Here is a 15000-nt window from a genome sequence, read left to right as displayed (position 1 = left end):
GCTAGGAATCCCTCCTTGTAAAGCGATTTGAGCACGCTAAATAGATATTGAGCTTTATAAAAGCTCTTTTTAAAAAAATAGTCCTAATAGTAGTAGTTGTAGTAGTAGTAGTAGTAGTAGTAGTAGTAGTAGTAGTAGTAGTAGTAGTAGTAGTAGTAGAGTAGTAGTAGTAGTAGTAGTAGTAGTAGTAGTAGTAGTAGTAGTAGTAGTAGTAGTAGTAGTAGTAGTAGCAGCAGCAGTAGTAGTAGTAGTAGTAGTAGTAGTAGTAGTAGTAGTAGTAGTAGTAGTAGTAGTAGTAGCAGCAGCAGCAGCAGCTGTTGTAGTATATATATATATATATATATATATATATATATATATATATATGTGTGTGTGTGTGTGTGTGTGTGTGTGTTTGTGTATAGTAGACAATAGTAGTCACACTTCTCACTAACCTGAAGTTCTCTTTGTCGCTCCTTCATTCTAATTCTTTCTTGTTGTCGACGTCTCTCCAGCTCAGCATAATAATTGTCACCTCGGCGACTACCAGGTCTTCTAGCATTCTCCGGATTGTGAAGCTCTTCTTCTGGGTGTAATCTTGACGAAATCCTCCTACCGTTGTCCAATTCAATGTTTTGGTTACCTCGTGAGTCGATGATATCCCCCCTTCCACGATCGTAATCGTCATGCTTCCCAGAGAGTCGTCTGCCGTCCCTGCCCCTGATCTCCTGCTCACCTCTGATGCTACTTCCATAGCCGTCATGTCTCCAGGGATCCGTGTCATATCGAGAACCCTGCCGTGGAGCATATCGAGTGTAACCTCTTGTGTATTCATCTCTGCCACGCCAACGCGATACCGGACGTCTTGGGTAGTAATCGTCATCATATCTATCATCTCTTCTAGGAGATGAATCACCCCTTCGATCGTATCCTGGGTCCTGTCGAGGGTCTCTACCATCCTGCCGAGGGTCTCTACCATCATTATCATCATATCTCCTTCTAGCGTCTCCTCTTCTTACGGGGTAAATATAGTACAGAATATCATCGTCATTATATTGGTCATTTGAAGGTCTTTTCGATTCTTTGTTTCTCCGAGGGTAATCCCTGTCATCTATACGAACTTCCTTCAAACGATAAACTCTTCGACCTCTATCGTCATACCCGTCATTGTAGTGGCGTCCTCTCACAACTCTATCTCTATCGTAATCATCATAGCGATCTCCATCAAAATAACGCCTGGAATCTCGCCCTCTTTCTCTGTAGAAATAACCGCCGTTTTCGCCTCTATCATTAGCAAATCTTGAATTGCTGCCTCTCACAGCATGATAATAATAGCCATCATCATCATTAAAAACCCTTCTATCCGCATAACCTCTAAAACGATCATCTCTTTGCTCAACATCTCCGTCATCATTTCTAGGATGCTTCAACTGAAATTTTCTGCCCTCCCTCAACTGTTTCCTATTATTTCGCTTCCTTTTCGACATTCTGTTCCGTCTGGATTTTCTGCCACGCTTGGGTTTTGATCTTGCACTCTTATTACGATATCTCCTTGTTCCTGTCGGGACTTTGTCATTATCATAATATCCTCTATCGTAATTCCCAGACCCTTCCTTTACTCCTTGATCATTCACATAAAAATCGGCCTGCGGCTCCTTGGCTTTTTTAGCTACCACTTTCCCTCTTTTCCTGTGTTTTCTACTACGTTTTGAAATCAACGGTTTAAGATTTTTTCTTCGGGATTTCACGCGCTTACCACGTGATCCCTTATTACGATTCGACCTTTTGGCCTGTTTCTTGGTTTGCCGTTGTCTCTTTTTAATGTGTCTTGAGAAGCTTTCATCTCTGTAACTCACTGGAGGGTCTAGGGACCGGAAATTGCCACTGGGTCTTAAATGCGAAGATTTGTCTTTCCTGAAAAGATGCTTCCTCCCATTTTTACCTTTGCCTTTCCTTCCTTTTTTTCGAAGTTTCCGAAGTCTGTTCATTGATAAGCGATTTAATTCAGTGACTGCCGTTTTATCAGCATTACTTGTCTTCACATTCCGGGCATTTTCTTTGTCTGTTTTTATCAAAGAATCTTGTTTTTTTTTTCTTCGCAGTTGCTTTTGCTTTGTCTTTCTTCGTTTGAGTTTTTCAATCCTTTGTTTTCTTCTCACCGGGGAAAGATTGGGACTATCGTTTTGCATTCCATCCATTTTATTTGTATTCTTTCTTCTATGATCCACCGGCCTCTTGTCATCAACTCCTTTTTGTTTTCTCATCCTATTTCGTTTCCCTTTCCTCTTCCTCTTTTTCCTGCCAAGATTTTTAGTTTTTCTCGCCTTTTGATGTCTTTTTGGAGAAATCAACGAATCAGTTCCGCTGGTTTTCCAAAAAGTGGAATAGTAATTCAAAAAACTAAAGCTACCTGATACATTCTTTGAAGATTTTTCTTTATTCGGATCTAATGGATTTTTATTCTTAATTTTGTTTCCGTGTTCGACGCTTTTGGATAGATCCTTCTTTCTAGTCTTTCTACTTTGATCTATCAGGCTGTTTATATCGTAATTAGAGTAGGTTTTCTTTTTATTCGAATCTGCTTCGTTGTTGACAATTGGTTTCCACTGCCTGCTCTGTTTACTCATCTCAATCAGACTGTTGATGTCAAATCTGGGTTCATCGCCCTGAGGGAGTTCTTGCATATTCTTTTTGAACAAGGCTGGGTACATAACATTGGGTGTGCTGTTCGACACTTCGTCGTTGTACTCGTGGAGAGAATAATTGTTAAGATTAATGATCATCTTTTTCAGCGTTGACATGCTGACCTGGGAAGCCCGTGACTGTTGTTTTGGGTGTGAAAAGTTAAACGTTGCAGTTGGATTTACTTCATTGAAGCGTTTGTCACTCAATGATTTAAATTTTTGGTATCGTTTTCCTGTCTTTGTACTAAGAGCCGAAAGTCTTCGCCGTATTTTTTCATCCCGTCTCCTGAAATCCTTCTCGGCTTTGGCCAGCAACTCGTAATAACTGAGCTTTTTAGAGCTGGTTTTTAATTTCTTTTTGGGACGCCTTTTAATTGGTATGGATTTCGTTGGTTTTGGTACATTTTCAGAATGTACTGATGGCTTCGTGAGTTTTGATTCATTTTCATAGGTTGTTGATGGTTTCGTGGGTTTTGGAACATTTTCAGAATATGTTGATGGTTTAGCATGTTCTGGTTCATTTTCATAAGCTTTTGTTGGTTTTAGAACACTTTCAGAATACGTTGCTGGTTTGATGGGTTTTGCTTTATTTCCATTAGCTTTCGTTGGGTTTGGTATGTGTTCAGAATCTTTGAAGTCAGTGGTGTGTTTACGATTCTGATCTACTCTACTGAATGTGTTCCTGTCATGGCTTTCTTTGATTTCAGTTTCCGTTTCTTGATGCTCTGTCTCAAGCTTGCGAGCTTCATTTGGATGCGAGGGTTTCAATTCCATTTTGGAGTCTTTCCCGTTTTCACGTTCTTTGGAATCAACGTCGGAGGATTTCGGATTTCCCTTTACATTTTTAGGGACGTCAGGCTTTCTCATATTATTTTCAACAGGTTCTTCTATATCCACCATTATCTCTGATTCCTTTTCGCTTTTTCCTTTTGTCGAAATCTTTCTGTTACTTTCTTTCTTTCCCGCTTTAGTCTTCTTGTATTTCTTATCCTCTTTAAGAATTGTATTCACACCTTCGGCATTAGAATCAGTTTTGATATCACTCTTTTCTTCTACAGCGGGAGCTTTGTCATTTTCATCTTGAGTTTCTGCACGATTCACAGATTCTATGGGTGTTGCATTCAAATTCTTGTTTTTGTCCTGACTTTTCTTAAGATCAGCTCTATCTTTCTTCTTCTTTCTCTTCTTTTTCAGTCTCTTCTTGTTCGCTTTTGTTTTCCTGATTTTTATTTTCTTCACGTTCTTTTCCTGTTTATCAGTGTTATCTACATTGGCTCTCACATCGGTTTCCAACACGTCAGATCCACTACCTTTTGTCCTCATGGCATCAACAGACTTACTTGTTTCCTTCTTCTGTAATTTTTCATCATCTTTATTTGGCTTTGTTTCTTCCTTATCACCATCTTTCCTAGACTTTTCAATATCACTTTTGCTTTTCTTGTTCGTTTTAACACTTGTCACTTTTGTCTTCGGTTTTGAATGCTTTTTGTTTTTCCTGTCCTTCTTCTCCTTCTTTACTTTTTTCTTAGAAACGTTAGTTTTCTGTTTGTTTTTACCAACACTTTCAGCATTGCCAGTGTTGGGAGTACCAGATTTACCACCGTCAGTCCAAAATTCTGAAAAATGATTCAATAAACTATTACTATCGTGTTCTTTTTCCTCTGGTAAATTTTTCTTCGCGTCCAGAGTTTCCTTTTTATCAACGTTCTGAGACGTTTTGCTGTCTGAATTCTCATCTTTCGTAGCGCCATCTTGGCCGTCCTTCCAGTAGTTCGAGTAGTAATTTACTAAACTCTTGCCTTTCGAATCTAAATTATTTGAAGACGTTTGCTTCACTTGTGTTTTCTTCTGATTTTTAGCCTTTTTCAATTTTTTAGACTTGTTTTTCCTCTTGGTTTCATCAGATGTTTTATTGTCTGTCGATGATTCCTTTTCGCCCCAAAAACTGGAGAAATAGTTAGAAAAACTCTTTGATTTTGTAACAGGAGAATCTGCAGGTTCCTTCAATCTCTTTTTATTTTTCTTCCTAACTTTTGAATTCGTAGATCTTTTGAAACGAATATTATTATTTTGTGAATCTTGATAACCCTCTTGGCAATCTGTAAATAGAGTTTTTAAAAAACAAAACAAGACTTTAACAATGTGAGTAATTAATAGATTGCTTTCATCTATAACATCTATGGCATCACATCTATAAGATTTAAGATCAGGTTGTAGTGAACAAGGCAGATAAGTCGTTACGTCACACCCTCTATATTCTTCCGGTTCCAAACTCATTGGAAGTGTGTGTGTGTGTGTGTGTGTGTGTGTGTGTGTTAGACCAGTCCTTCGGAGGACTAATAATGAATAAGTTACGAATGGAATCAAAAGGTGGCATAACTATTTTAGAGACAGAATGTATAGTCAGATTCTTAGGATTCAGGGACATAGAAGAGCTAGGTTGGTTGGATATTATTAACGACCAGCATATATTTAGACTAGAAATTAAAATACCATCAATCTGAAACCAGAATATCAATTACACAATGTATGTATCCAGTCCTCCGGAGGAGTGGTTTTACACTTCCAATGAGATTGGAACCAGTATTTTTAGCATCACACTTTTGTTCCATATTGCAAAACGAAAAAGATTCGGAAATTGAGTTTAAATTCAAAAAGATCGGGACAAGGAAAGTTAAGTGTTTTGAAGTGTTGAAGAATCAAAACTGTTTTCAATGACGACATTTCAAAGACACTCAATTCAAACTGTTATAAGTTATACCGACGTGTACATATAAGCAGGTCTTATCTATATCCGAACCCACTTATGGGCCTAGTTTAACATTGTTGTAATGGACAATATTCTGTGTCACTTCTTAAATATTTCCATTACAACAATGAGCCCATAAGGAATTGGGTTATCAGACCTGCAAATAAGTGCACGTCGAGTTATACAAATCAATAAATTAAATAAAATTGACTTTACTCATTTCCAAGGGTAGATTTGTCTTTAGTCTCTATTCCAAGGGAAGACTGGAATAACCCAGGCGTCAGCCGCAATGCAGCGCCACAAAGTGAGCTAGGACAAGGTGGCTTGCTAAAAGCCACACTGCGCGACAGGTAATCGAACTCGTTACCTTCTGGGTACGAAGCAACGTCTATATCGCTGTGTCATGCTGCAACATATAACGTTAATAATGCTAAAACCAGAAGAAAAAAATTAAATTTCAAATAACATGTTTGTGCCGCTACGTGGTCTAGTGGTATGACACTAGCTTTCGGATCTGAAAGTCCTGGGTTCGAGCCTCGCTCGGCGCATAGTTGAGACCTTAGAAAAGGCTCTATATTCACATTCTCTCACCGTACTCGGGTGTAAAATGAATACCCGGTCGTTTACAACGTTGTCTCTGTGCGTAAAAAAATTTGTAAAATCGCCTAACAGGCGTCATGTAACGTCCTATATGTTAAGTGTTGCTGTTGGTCTTGTACAGAGTTCTGAGCATGTTTAGCGGATGTTGCGCAAAATAAAAGCTCACGTTTTTTAGGTTTTTTTTTTTGTTTTGTGTTTTCACTCCGACAGTGTACCTCCATAAACATTTAATCTCTCAAAAATCAACATCCCCACACATATATAAACTATAACATATCACATCAATATTATTCTCTTTGTTTGACACTAGACACCTTATACCATTGTGTGACACTAGATCTGGAATCACAGAATAATACTGTTATGTATTGTATTAATAAATATTATTCTCTTTGTTTGACACTAGACACCTTATACCATTGTGTGACACTAGATCTGGAATCACAGAATAATACTAGGATGTATTGTATTAATAAATATTATTCTCTTTGTTTTACACAAGACACCTTATACCATTGTGTGACACTGGATCTGAAATCACAGAATAATACTAGGATGTATTGTATTAATAAATATTATTCTCTTTGTTTGACACTAGACACCTTATACCATTGTGTGACACTGGGTCTGAAATCACAGAATAATACTATGATGTATTGGATTGTTTGTTTGTTTTCCAACCAATGACATTGTGTGTATTCTGCGTGTTCCCTTTGTGTACCATAATTTTATTTGTGTTCTCTGGTACTTGATCAATGCCTGTATTCTGCAGCACTCTGGAAAAACAAATATTTAAAAATTTGGCCATAAGACTCGTCCTTCAAATATCGATCTATTTAAATGACCCTCATCTTGGCAATAACTCACAAACCTGGGACTTCTCGCGAAGTCGCAGGTTTGAGAGTTATTGCCAAGATGAGGGTCATTTAAATAGATCGATATTTGAAGGACGAGTTTTCTGGTCAAATTTTTAAATATGGGTTTTTTTTTCAGAGTACGGCGATATTGTCCTCTCTTATAAAGAAATTCGACCCGTTAATGTCTAGTCATTGTACTATAATATATTGGATTATTAGAGAGGGGGGGGGGGGGGGGGGGGTTGTTTTTACAAAATTATTAATCATTATTGAAATTTTATAGAGATCAATTATTCCATTGTCAAGCGGCCTGCGTGTAAGGTCAAGCTATTTTATATGGGTAGGGAAAATCAGAGCTGCCTACTACTACGAATAATTCGTAAAAATTCGAAGTTTTGGCTTCAACAGCAGAAAAAAAAAGAAAAAATAAATAAATAAATAAATGAAAAAATAAATAAATAAAATAAATAAATAAATAAATAAATAAATAAATAAATAATTAATGGTGCCAAATTAATTTTCCTGATCGGATGAAAAAGGCAAGATTTTAAATAAAAATTGAAAATGAGTGTTATGAAACGGTGCCTGATAAAGTAGGAAAGAAAAATACAATAAAAATACCATCCCAAAAAATCAGATCATTCTTCCTCGACTGGGGATCGAACCTCAGACCTCCTGATTACCTGATTGTCTGGTACCGTTACATTCACATCGTTTCAGATCTTCATCTTACTTGGGTGCCTGCTGTCTAATTTCTCTCTTTGAAAATAGTACGTGGCTATGTGGTATGGCACTCGCTTTCAGATCGGAAGGTCCTGGGTTCGAGCTTCGCTCGCTCGTCGCATAGTTGAGTCCTTGGAAAAGACTCTTTACCATTATTCTCTCACTGTACTCCGGTGTAAAATGAGTACCTGGTCGTTTACAGCGTTGTCTTTGTCCGAAAAATATGTAATATCGCCTAACAGGCGTCATGTCACGTCCTACATGTTAAGTGTTGCTGTTGACCAGAGACCCCTTGTAAAGCGCTTTGAGCACGTTTAGTGGATATTGCGCTAGGAATAAAAAAGTTCAATTATTTATTACATATAGAATGAAGTTGACGTCACTTGGGGCTTTGTTATTGATTTTTGCCATCCGCGTTATGAGTAATTCTCACTAAATTGTACTAACCAGGCTATAAACGTTTAAGGTTAAACACAGCTTTGTGTGTTGGTCCGTTTTATTTCCGGATGGCAATATTGTGAGCTTCTCAGCCAAGCGCATACTATCTATAATGAGGTCAGCGTTTGTAAAAATGCCAAGCTGGTAAACGAGATCACATAATAATATTATTTTTAATGCACTTGAACTTCAATACTAGGCCTAACAATGACTGCACATTGTGCATTCTCCCCTCCACACCCCCCCCCCCCCCCCCCCCCCCATACACACACAAACACACCCCTCGCCCCTCCCACAGGTGGGGAAACCCCTAGCATAATGCGTCGGGCGTCGATCACCCCATATATCACCTCATATACCTACCGTGTGAAAGCAGACAGGCCAAAGCATGAATGACACTTGGTATATTTCTTTTCATACATAATCAATCAATCAATGAATAAATAGTATACCTAGTGTATAAATATGGGAATGATGGAAATCAAAATACCTGCTATGAAATATTTTTCAATGTTAGTGACCTTTGACTTATTTTTATATATCTTATTTATTTTGTTTCCTGACAATTGATTTGTATGTGTTTATATATTATTATGGTCAAGTTATGGTTATTTATTTATTTATTTATTCACTTATTTATCTATTTATTTTTCTGTCTATTCATTGATTATATTCATATTTATATATTTATTTATCTATTTAATTATTTTTGGTAGTTTCCTTTTAACTGTAGTGATTTGAAATTATTTGTAAATGCAAGGTTCATATTGGCAATTACGTAAAATAATTGAATTGAGTTGAATCTGAAGTAAAAATAATAATTTTTAAAATGTTGTCGAGAAAATATATTTTGAAACGATAGATTGAATTGACATTCATCTTGTCAAAAATTCTCATACCTGGGACTATTCACGAGGACTTCCTGGAAGTCCCAGGGTTGAGAGAATTTGACGAGTGGAGGTTCATTTTCATCGATCAATGTTTGAAGGCCGAGTTTTCTGGCCATAATTATTAAAACGCGTTTTATAATAATAATAATAATAATAATAATAATAATAATAATAATAATAATAATAATAATATTAATAATAATAATAATAATATTAATAATAATGATAATAATAATAATAATAATAATAATAATAATAATAATAATAATTATTATTATTATTATTATTAATTCAATATCCACTAAACAAGCTCAACGCGCTTTACAAGGGATCCCTGACCAACAGCAACACGGAACATGCAGAACGAGACATGACGCCTGTTAGGGGCGATATTTATTACAATTTTTTTTTTTTACCGACAGACACAAGGCTGTTAACGAACAGGTACTCATTTTACACCTCAGTACGGTGAGAGAATGTGAGTAAAGAGCTTTTTCCAAAGGAAAACTCAACTATGCGCCGAGCGAGGCTCGAACCCAGGATCTTCCGATCCGAAAGCGAGTGTCATACCACTAGACCACATAGCCGCACAATACGAACTGTGAGTGATTTCCTATGTACGATATCGTATTCATTCTCTACCATACATAGACTAAATTAACCCAGAGTTTCATATTTGAGGCGATAGATAGTATGAAGTTGACGTCACTCAGGTCTTTGTTATTGTTTTTTTTTTTTTTGCCATCCATGTTTATGAGTAATTCGCACTAAACTGTATTAACCAGACTATAAACGATCAAGGTTACACATAGTTTTGTGTTGGTCCGTTATATTTCCGGATGGCAATGTTGTGAGCTTCTTAGCCAAGCTATCTATAAACTCAGTTTCCTGTACTTTGTACACAGACCTGCCAACTAGAAAATTTTAAAATTCGTAGTTTTAGGAGGAAAAAGTAGAAATCGCTTTAGTAAACTTTGTAGATCAATAATTTACCCTCACAAGGATTTAAAAAAACACTTCAAAATCTGAAATTGTGTGGTCTGGCATCAGGTTTCATTTTCAATAAGATTTTACGACTTAAAGATGCTAATGATGCTCTTAAATTGGAGCCAAAATTACGCAATTCTACGATTTTTTTCGTAGTAGTAGGCAGGTCTATGTACATAGTTCGTCCCAACATAAAAATCATTGAGATGGAGTAGAAGAAATATAGTTTTATCAAGTATACGAACCCAACACTTTATAGTTCTGATCGTTTAACCTTAGATTCACTTTTGAGCCTTTAACCGCCGTGAACTTATTTGCAGTTCTGATAATCCAAATTATTACAGCAAACCTGTCAACTATTACGAACATTTCGTAAAACTACGAAATTTTGGCTCCAATTTCAAAACTTCATGAGCGTGTCTAAGTCATTAAAACTTATTTAAAATTAAAATTGATGCCAGACTGTATAATTTTAAGGATTTTGACGAGTTATTTATTCATTGTGAGGGTAATTTGTTGATCTATAAAGTTAACTGTAGTGAATATTTTTTTGTCTCCTAAAAATTACGAACTTTTAAATTTCTAAGTTGTCAGGACTGTTCGTTCTTGTAATGGAATTACTCTCAAACCAACGCAAAATATTGTCCATTACAACAAGAAAAAGTGTGCATGAAACAATGGCAGACAAAGCAGACAGAATTTTTTTTCCTGTCTCCAAGGTGTTATAATAAAAAAGTTATTTAAAAAAAAAAAAAGAAAGGAGTAAACCCCCTTCAGCGGATTAAAGCGCAATGTGTGATCTATAGCAGTTGTTGTACTTCTAACCCTCGTTGTAAAATACGGCACATTATATTGATGTTGAGTCTGTATACGATTCAAATTCTCATTGCTTTGGAAAATAGTAATTGGAAACTAAGCCGACGTACGCTAACCCCATCCCCCCCCCCCCCCCCCCCCCCCCCCTCCCAAAAAAAACCCCCCAAAAAAATCAACACACACACACACATTTTAAAAAATTGTCTAACAAAACAAAACAAAAAATAAAACAACAAAAAAACCTCGTCCTTCAAATATGGATCGATTAAAATGACACTCATCTTGCCAAAAACTCTCAAACCTGAGACTTCCTTGAAGGCTAATGAGTTTTTAACAAGATGAGGGTTATCTTAATCACCCATATTTATTTGAAGGACGAATTTTCTGGCGAAATTTTTTTTTTAATGTATTGCTTTTTTTGGGTTTTAGGGGTTTTTTGTTTTGTTTGTTTGTTTTTTTGCTGTTGTTTTTTTGTTTTTTGTTTTTTTTGGGAGGGGGGGGGGGGTGTGGTTTTTAATGTTCTATAGCGTGGTTTTCCGTTTTCTTGTAACAAAAGCAAGCTGCTCAGCGGGATCAGTGTCCGGGTGGGTGACAGTGATTCAAAAACTCTGGCCTCGGTGTTGCTTAATTTTGCGTGGTGATGCTATGCGTTTAAATAAAATACTCATCGACTCTACCCGCCAGACGAATCGTTACCGTACCAACACAAAAGTCTGTGTGTAATTTAACGTTTATAGTCCGATTGAGAGCGATTAATGAGAACTGGCGGTCTGAACCCAATTACAAGGAACTGACTGACGTCATCTGAATTTATTCTAAAAAACACTTGACACAATATATTACAATCCTCGACTCAGGTTTGGATGAGTATCTATATCTGGCTATAAGCAATGGGGAATAGTGTACGAGTGCTAATGCATAAGGACGCCTAACAGAGGAGCTGTACAATATGAAAAGGAAATTTGGTCCTGAAAAACTAAAAGCAACAATGACAACAACAACAACCACCACCACCAGCAGCAACAACAACAACAATAGAAACAACAACAACAACAACACCAACAACAACAACAACACCACCACCACCAACAACAACAACAACAACAAACCTATTTTCAGAGGACAGTGTGAGCTCCTCATGCCCCAGACATTATTATCTAAAAATAGACCAAACGGTTCCCATGAACAGACCGACCCGACCCTAAACTACCATGGATCTGGCTGTGATGATTAATGACGATTTTGTGTATGTGTCACTCAGTTATTGTCATCAAAGGTCACCGTTGCTGCCATCACTGGCAATCATCACTAAAAGGACGGGTGATTATGTTGTTAATTAAAAAGGTAAAAATTGGTGGCGGCCCTAAAAAATAATTAAAAAAAAATAAATTAAATAAATTTTAAAAATCCTTTATTCGTCCCATAGGGGAAATTTGTCTCTAGGGTCTATTCCAAGGGAAGACTGGAATAGCCCATGCGTCAGCCGCGAATTGTGCTAGGGCGAGGTGACTTGCTCATGGCAACACAGCGCAGCGGCGGGTGATCGAACTCGGCACCTTTCGGGTACAAAGCAAAGGCCGTACCGCTGAGCCACGCCGCTGCCCCCATATACTGCCCCACTCTTGAAAAACAAGTATTTAAAATTTTGGCCAGAAAACTCGTCCTTCAAACATCGATCGATTGAAATGATCCTCATCTTGTCAATAATTCTCAAACCCAAGACTTCACGAATCTCAGGTTTGAGAGTTTTTGCAAAGATCAGGGTAATTTTAATCGATAAGTATTTGAAGAACAGGTTTTCTGGTCAAATTTTTTCCCCCCAAGAGTTCGGCTGTATAAGGTCACGTGCCTTATTTTGGCAAGATACCATAGCAAAATATATTTTAAAATGGCGTACAAATATGTAAATGTTGCTGCTCGAAGCTCGAAGAAATAAATAACAATGTGAAATTGTGTGTAAATTTCAATTTAATAAACGAAAACAGATAATGTGGACGTTTCCGGTTTCCCCTTTATCAACAAAACAGGATGAATGAGATAATGTGATAGTGGCGTTGTCAAGGTGAAACAATAATATATGAAAAACCTTTTTATAACGCGGGACAGCCCAATTGTCGTTAAAACCGAGCAATTATGAGTTATTAGCCAACAATAGCCCACTGGTGACAAGGGACACGGTCCCGAGTCCTTATATTTTTTATTACAACAACAATAACAATAATAATAATCGTCCTTGCGAGGTTGATTTACTGAGGACACAAAACATCCACACGAATAAAATAATCATTAGTGTCACCAGATTGGTGTACATCATTGTCGTAAAAATGTCACCACTAACATTGACTGGACTTTAAATACTGCCAACTTCTCTCGCAAAACAAAACACTCTATATCACATTTTGGCTAGAAAACTTGTAAGTTCATGAATCGGAAAGAAAAAGAAATGCTAGACAAAACAGGGAGAGAAAAAACAAAACAAGGAAAAATAAAACAACAAAACACATACAAACAATTCTCAAAAATAAACCAACCTGTCTTGACAGGATATGACCAGTAATCCGGAGATCTGAGGTTCGATCCCCAGTCAAGATAGGCTGGCTGTTGTTTTTTTTTTCGATGTTTTTTTTTTTTCTTCTTCCTTTCTCTTTGTCCGGTTTTATACAAACTTTTTTGTTTCAGATTTTTATCTTACACAAGGGCCTGCTCCCTAATTTGAAACTTTAAGTCCATAAACTAATCGATTATAGTAACCAGACGCATTTAGCTCTAAATGCTGGCCAACTAACTTCGCGGCGTTTGTGTGTGTTGAACCCGTGACCCCAAGAAGCCGGGGAGAAGTGTCTCTCGATAGACTAGAATTTGAAGCGACTTTTTTTTTTTTTTGGGGGGGGGGGGGGGGGGTCGTGGATAGCTTAGTTTATCCCGGTTTCTATGACGTGAAACGGACAACAGCAATTGCTTGGTATCCTTTGGATAGGACGTTAGTCTATCGCTAAGTACTTTTCGCCAAATCTAACTGACTCAGCTACCCATTCACTGCTCGCAGGACAAGGGGGTGGGGGGGGGGGGGGGGGGGGGGTCAGAAAAAATCTCGACTGCACACCCGGTATCGATCTTCGTCCCTTTGCGTGCGAAGCGAGTGCTCTACCAACTGAGCTATCGGGACCCCTTTTGCCAAAAGTGAGGGTCATTTAAATCGATCGATATTTGAAGGATGAATTTTCTGGTCAAATTTTTAAATACGTGCTTTTCCAGACTAGGGCAGTTAAAAGCGAAGAAATTCGCTAATTCTCACCCCCCCCCCCCCCTCCCCCTTTTTTCCCCTTCATCTGTCAATCCTATATACGCTTCCTCCTCCCCCTCCCCTCTCCTTTTTTCCTTCATCCGTCAAATCAATATATCGAACTGACGAATGAAAGGGGGGGGGGGGGGGGGGGGTGAAAAATACCGAATTTGTAATATCACCTTAAGGGCATCATATCTCGTCCTATGTGTTAAGTGTTGCTGTTGGCTGGGGACCCCTTGTAAAGCGCTTTGAGCACGTTCAATGGATATTAAGCTATATACATTCTTTAGCTTGTGTGATTTTTTTAAAATGAACAGAATGAATTTATATTCTTAAACTGACAAGTACTAAAAATAAAATTTGTTTCGATTTAACATCCTCTTTTTGGCATCTGGTTTACTTCGACAAATCACCGTTTGGAGTCGATTGGACACATTGTGTGGACTTGTTTGGTATAGATGGAATGAAGTTGACGTCACTCAGGTCTTTGTTATTGTTTTTTGCCATCCACGTTTACGAGTAATTCTCACTTTACGGTATTATCCAGACTATAAACGTTCATGGTTACACAGAATTTTGTGTGTTGGCCGTTATACTTCCGGATGGCAATGTCGGGAGCTTCTTAGCCAAACGCATACTATATAAGAGATATCAGGGCCATAGCATTGACCTAGTAAAATTAAGTCAATTGAATGGCCTACTTTGGAATTGTCATATAAATATTATAACAGTATTGCTGTACTCTGGAAAAAGCCATATATTTAAAAATTTGTCCAGAAAACTCGTCCTTCAAATATCAATCGATTTAAATGACCCTCATCTTGGCAAAACTATCAAACCTAGGACTTCGCGAAGTCCCAGGTTTTAGAGTTTTTGCCAAGATAAGGGGCATTTAAATCGATCAATATTTGAAGGACGAGTTTTCTGGCAAAATTTTTTAATATGGGTTTTCCCAGAGTACGACAGAGTAGACCTGTCCCGTTTTGTTTCA

At 37.5% G+C, this 15000-nt stretch overlaps 1 protein-coding gene across 2 annotated transcripts in view; it reads right to left on the bottom strand.

Annotated features, from left to right (window-relative positions):
• LOC144965064 (uncharacterized) overlaps positions 1–15000 on the bottom strand; it is a 70004-nt gene that overhangs the window by 37295 nt on the left and 17709 nt on the right. For both annotated transcript variants that reach the window (XM_078899958.1, XM_078899959.1), the window contains exon 2: positions 435–4762. In XM_078899958.1, coding sequence (XP_078756084.1) covers positions 435–4762 — 4328 coding nt within the window. The remainder of the gene's footprint in view (positions 1–434; positions 4763–15000) is intronic.

This window comes from Berghia stephanieae, chromosome 2, assembly GCF_034508935.2.
Source record: "Berghia stephanieae isolate SIO BIC M18660-M18661 chromosome 2, UCSD_Bste_1.3, whole genome shotgun sequence".
In the NCBI taxonomy this organism is placed as follows: Eukaryota; Metazoa; Mollusca; class Gastropoda; order Nudibranchia; family Aeolidiidae; genus Berghia; species Berghia stephanieae.
The sequence above is the reverse complement of the archived record's forward strand: the minus strand, read 5'-3'. Positions and strand labels throughout refer to the sequence as shown.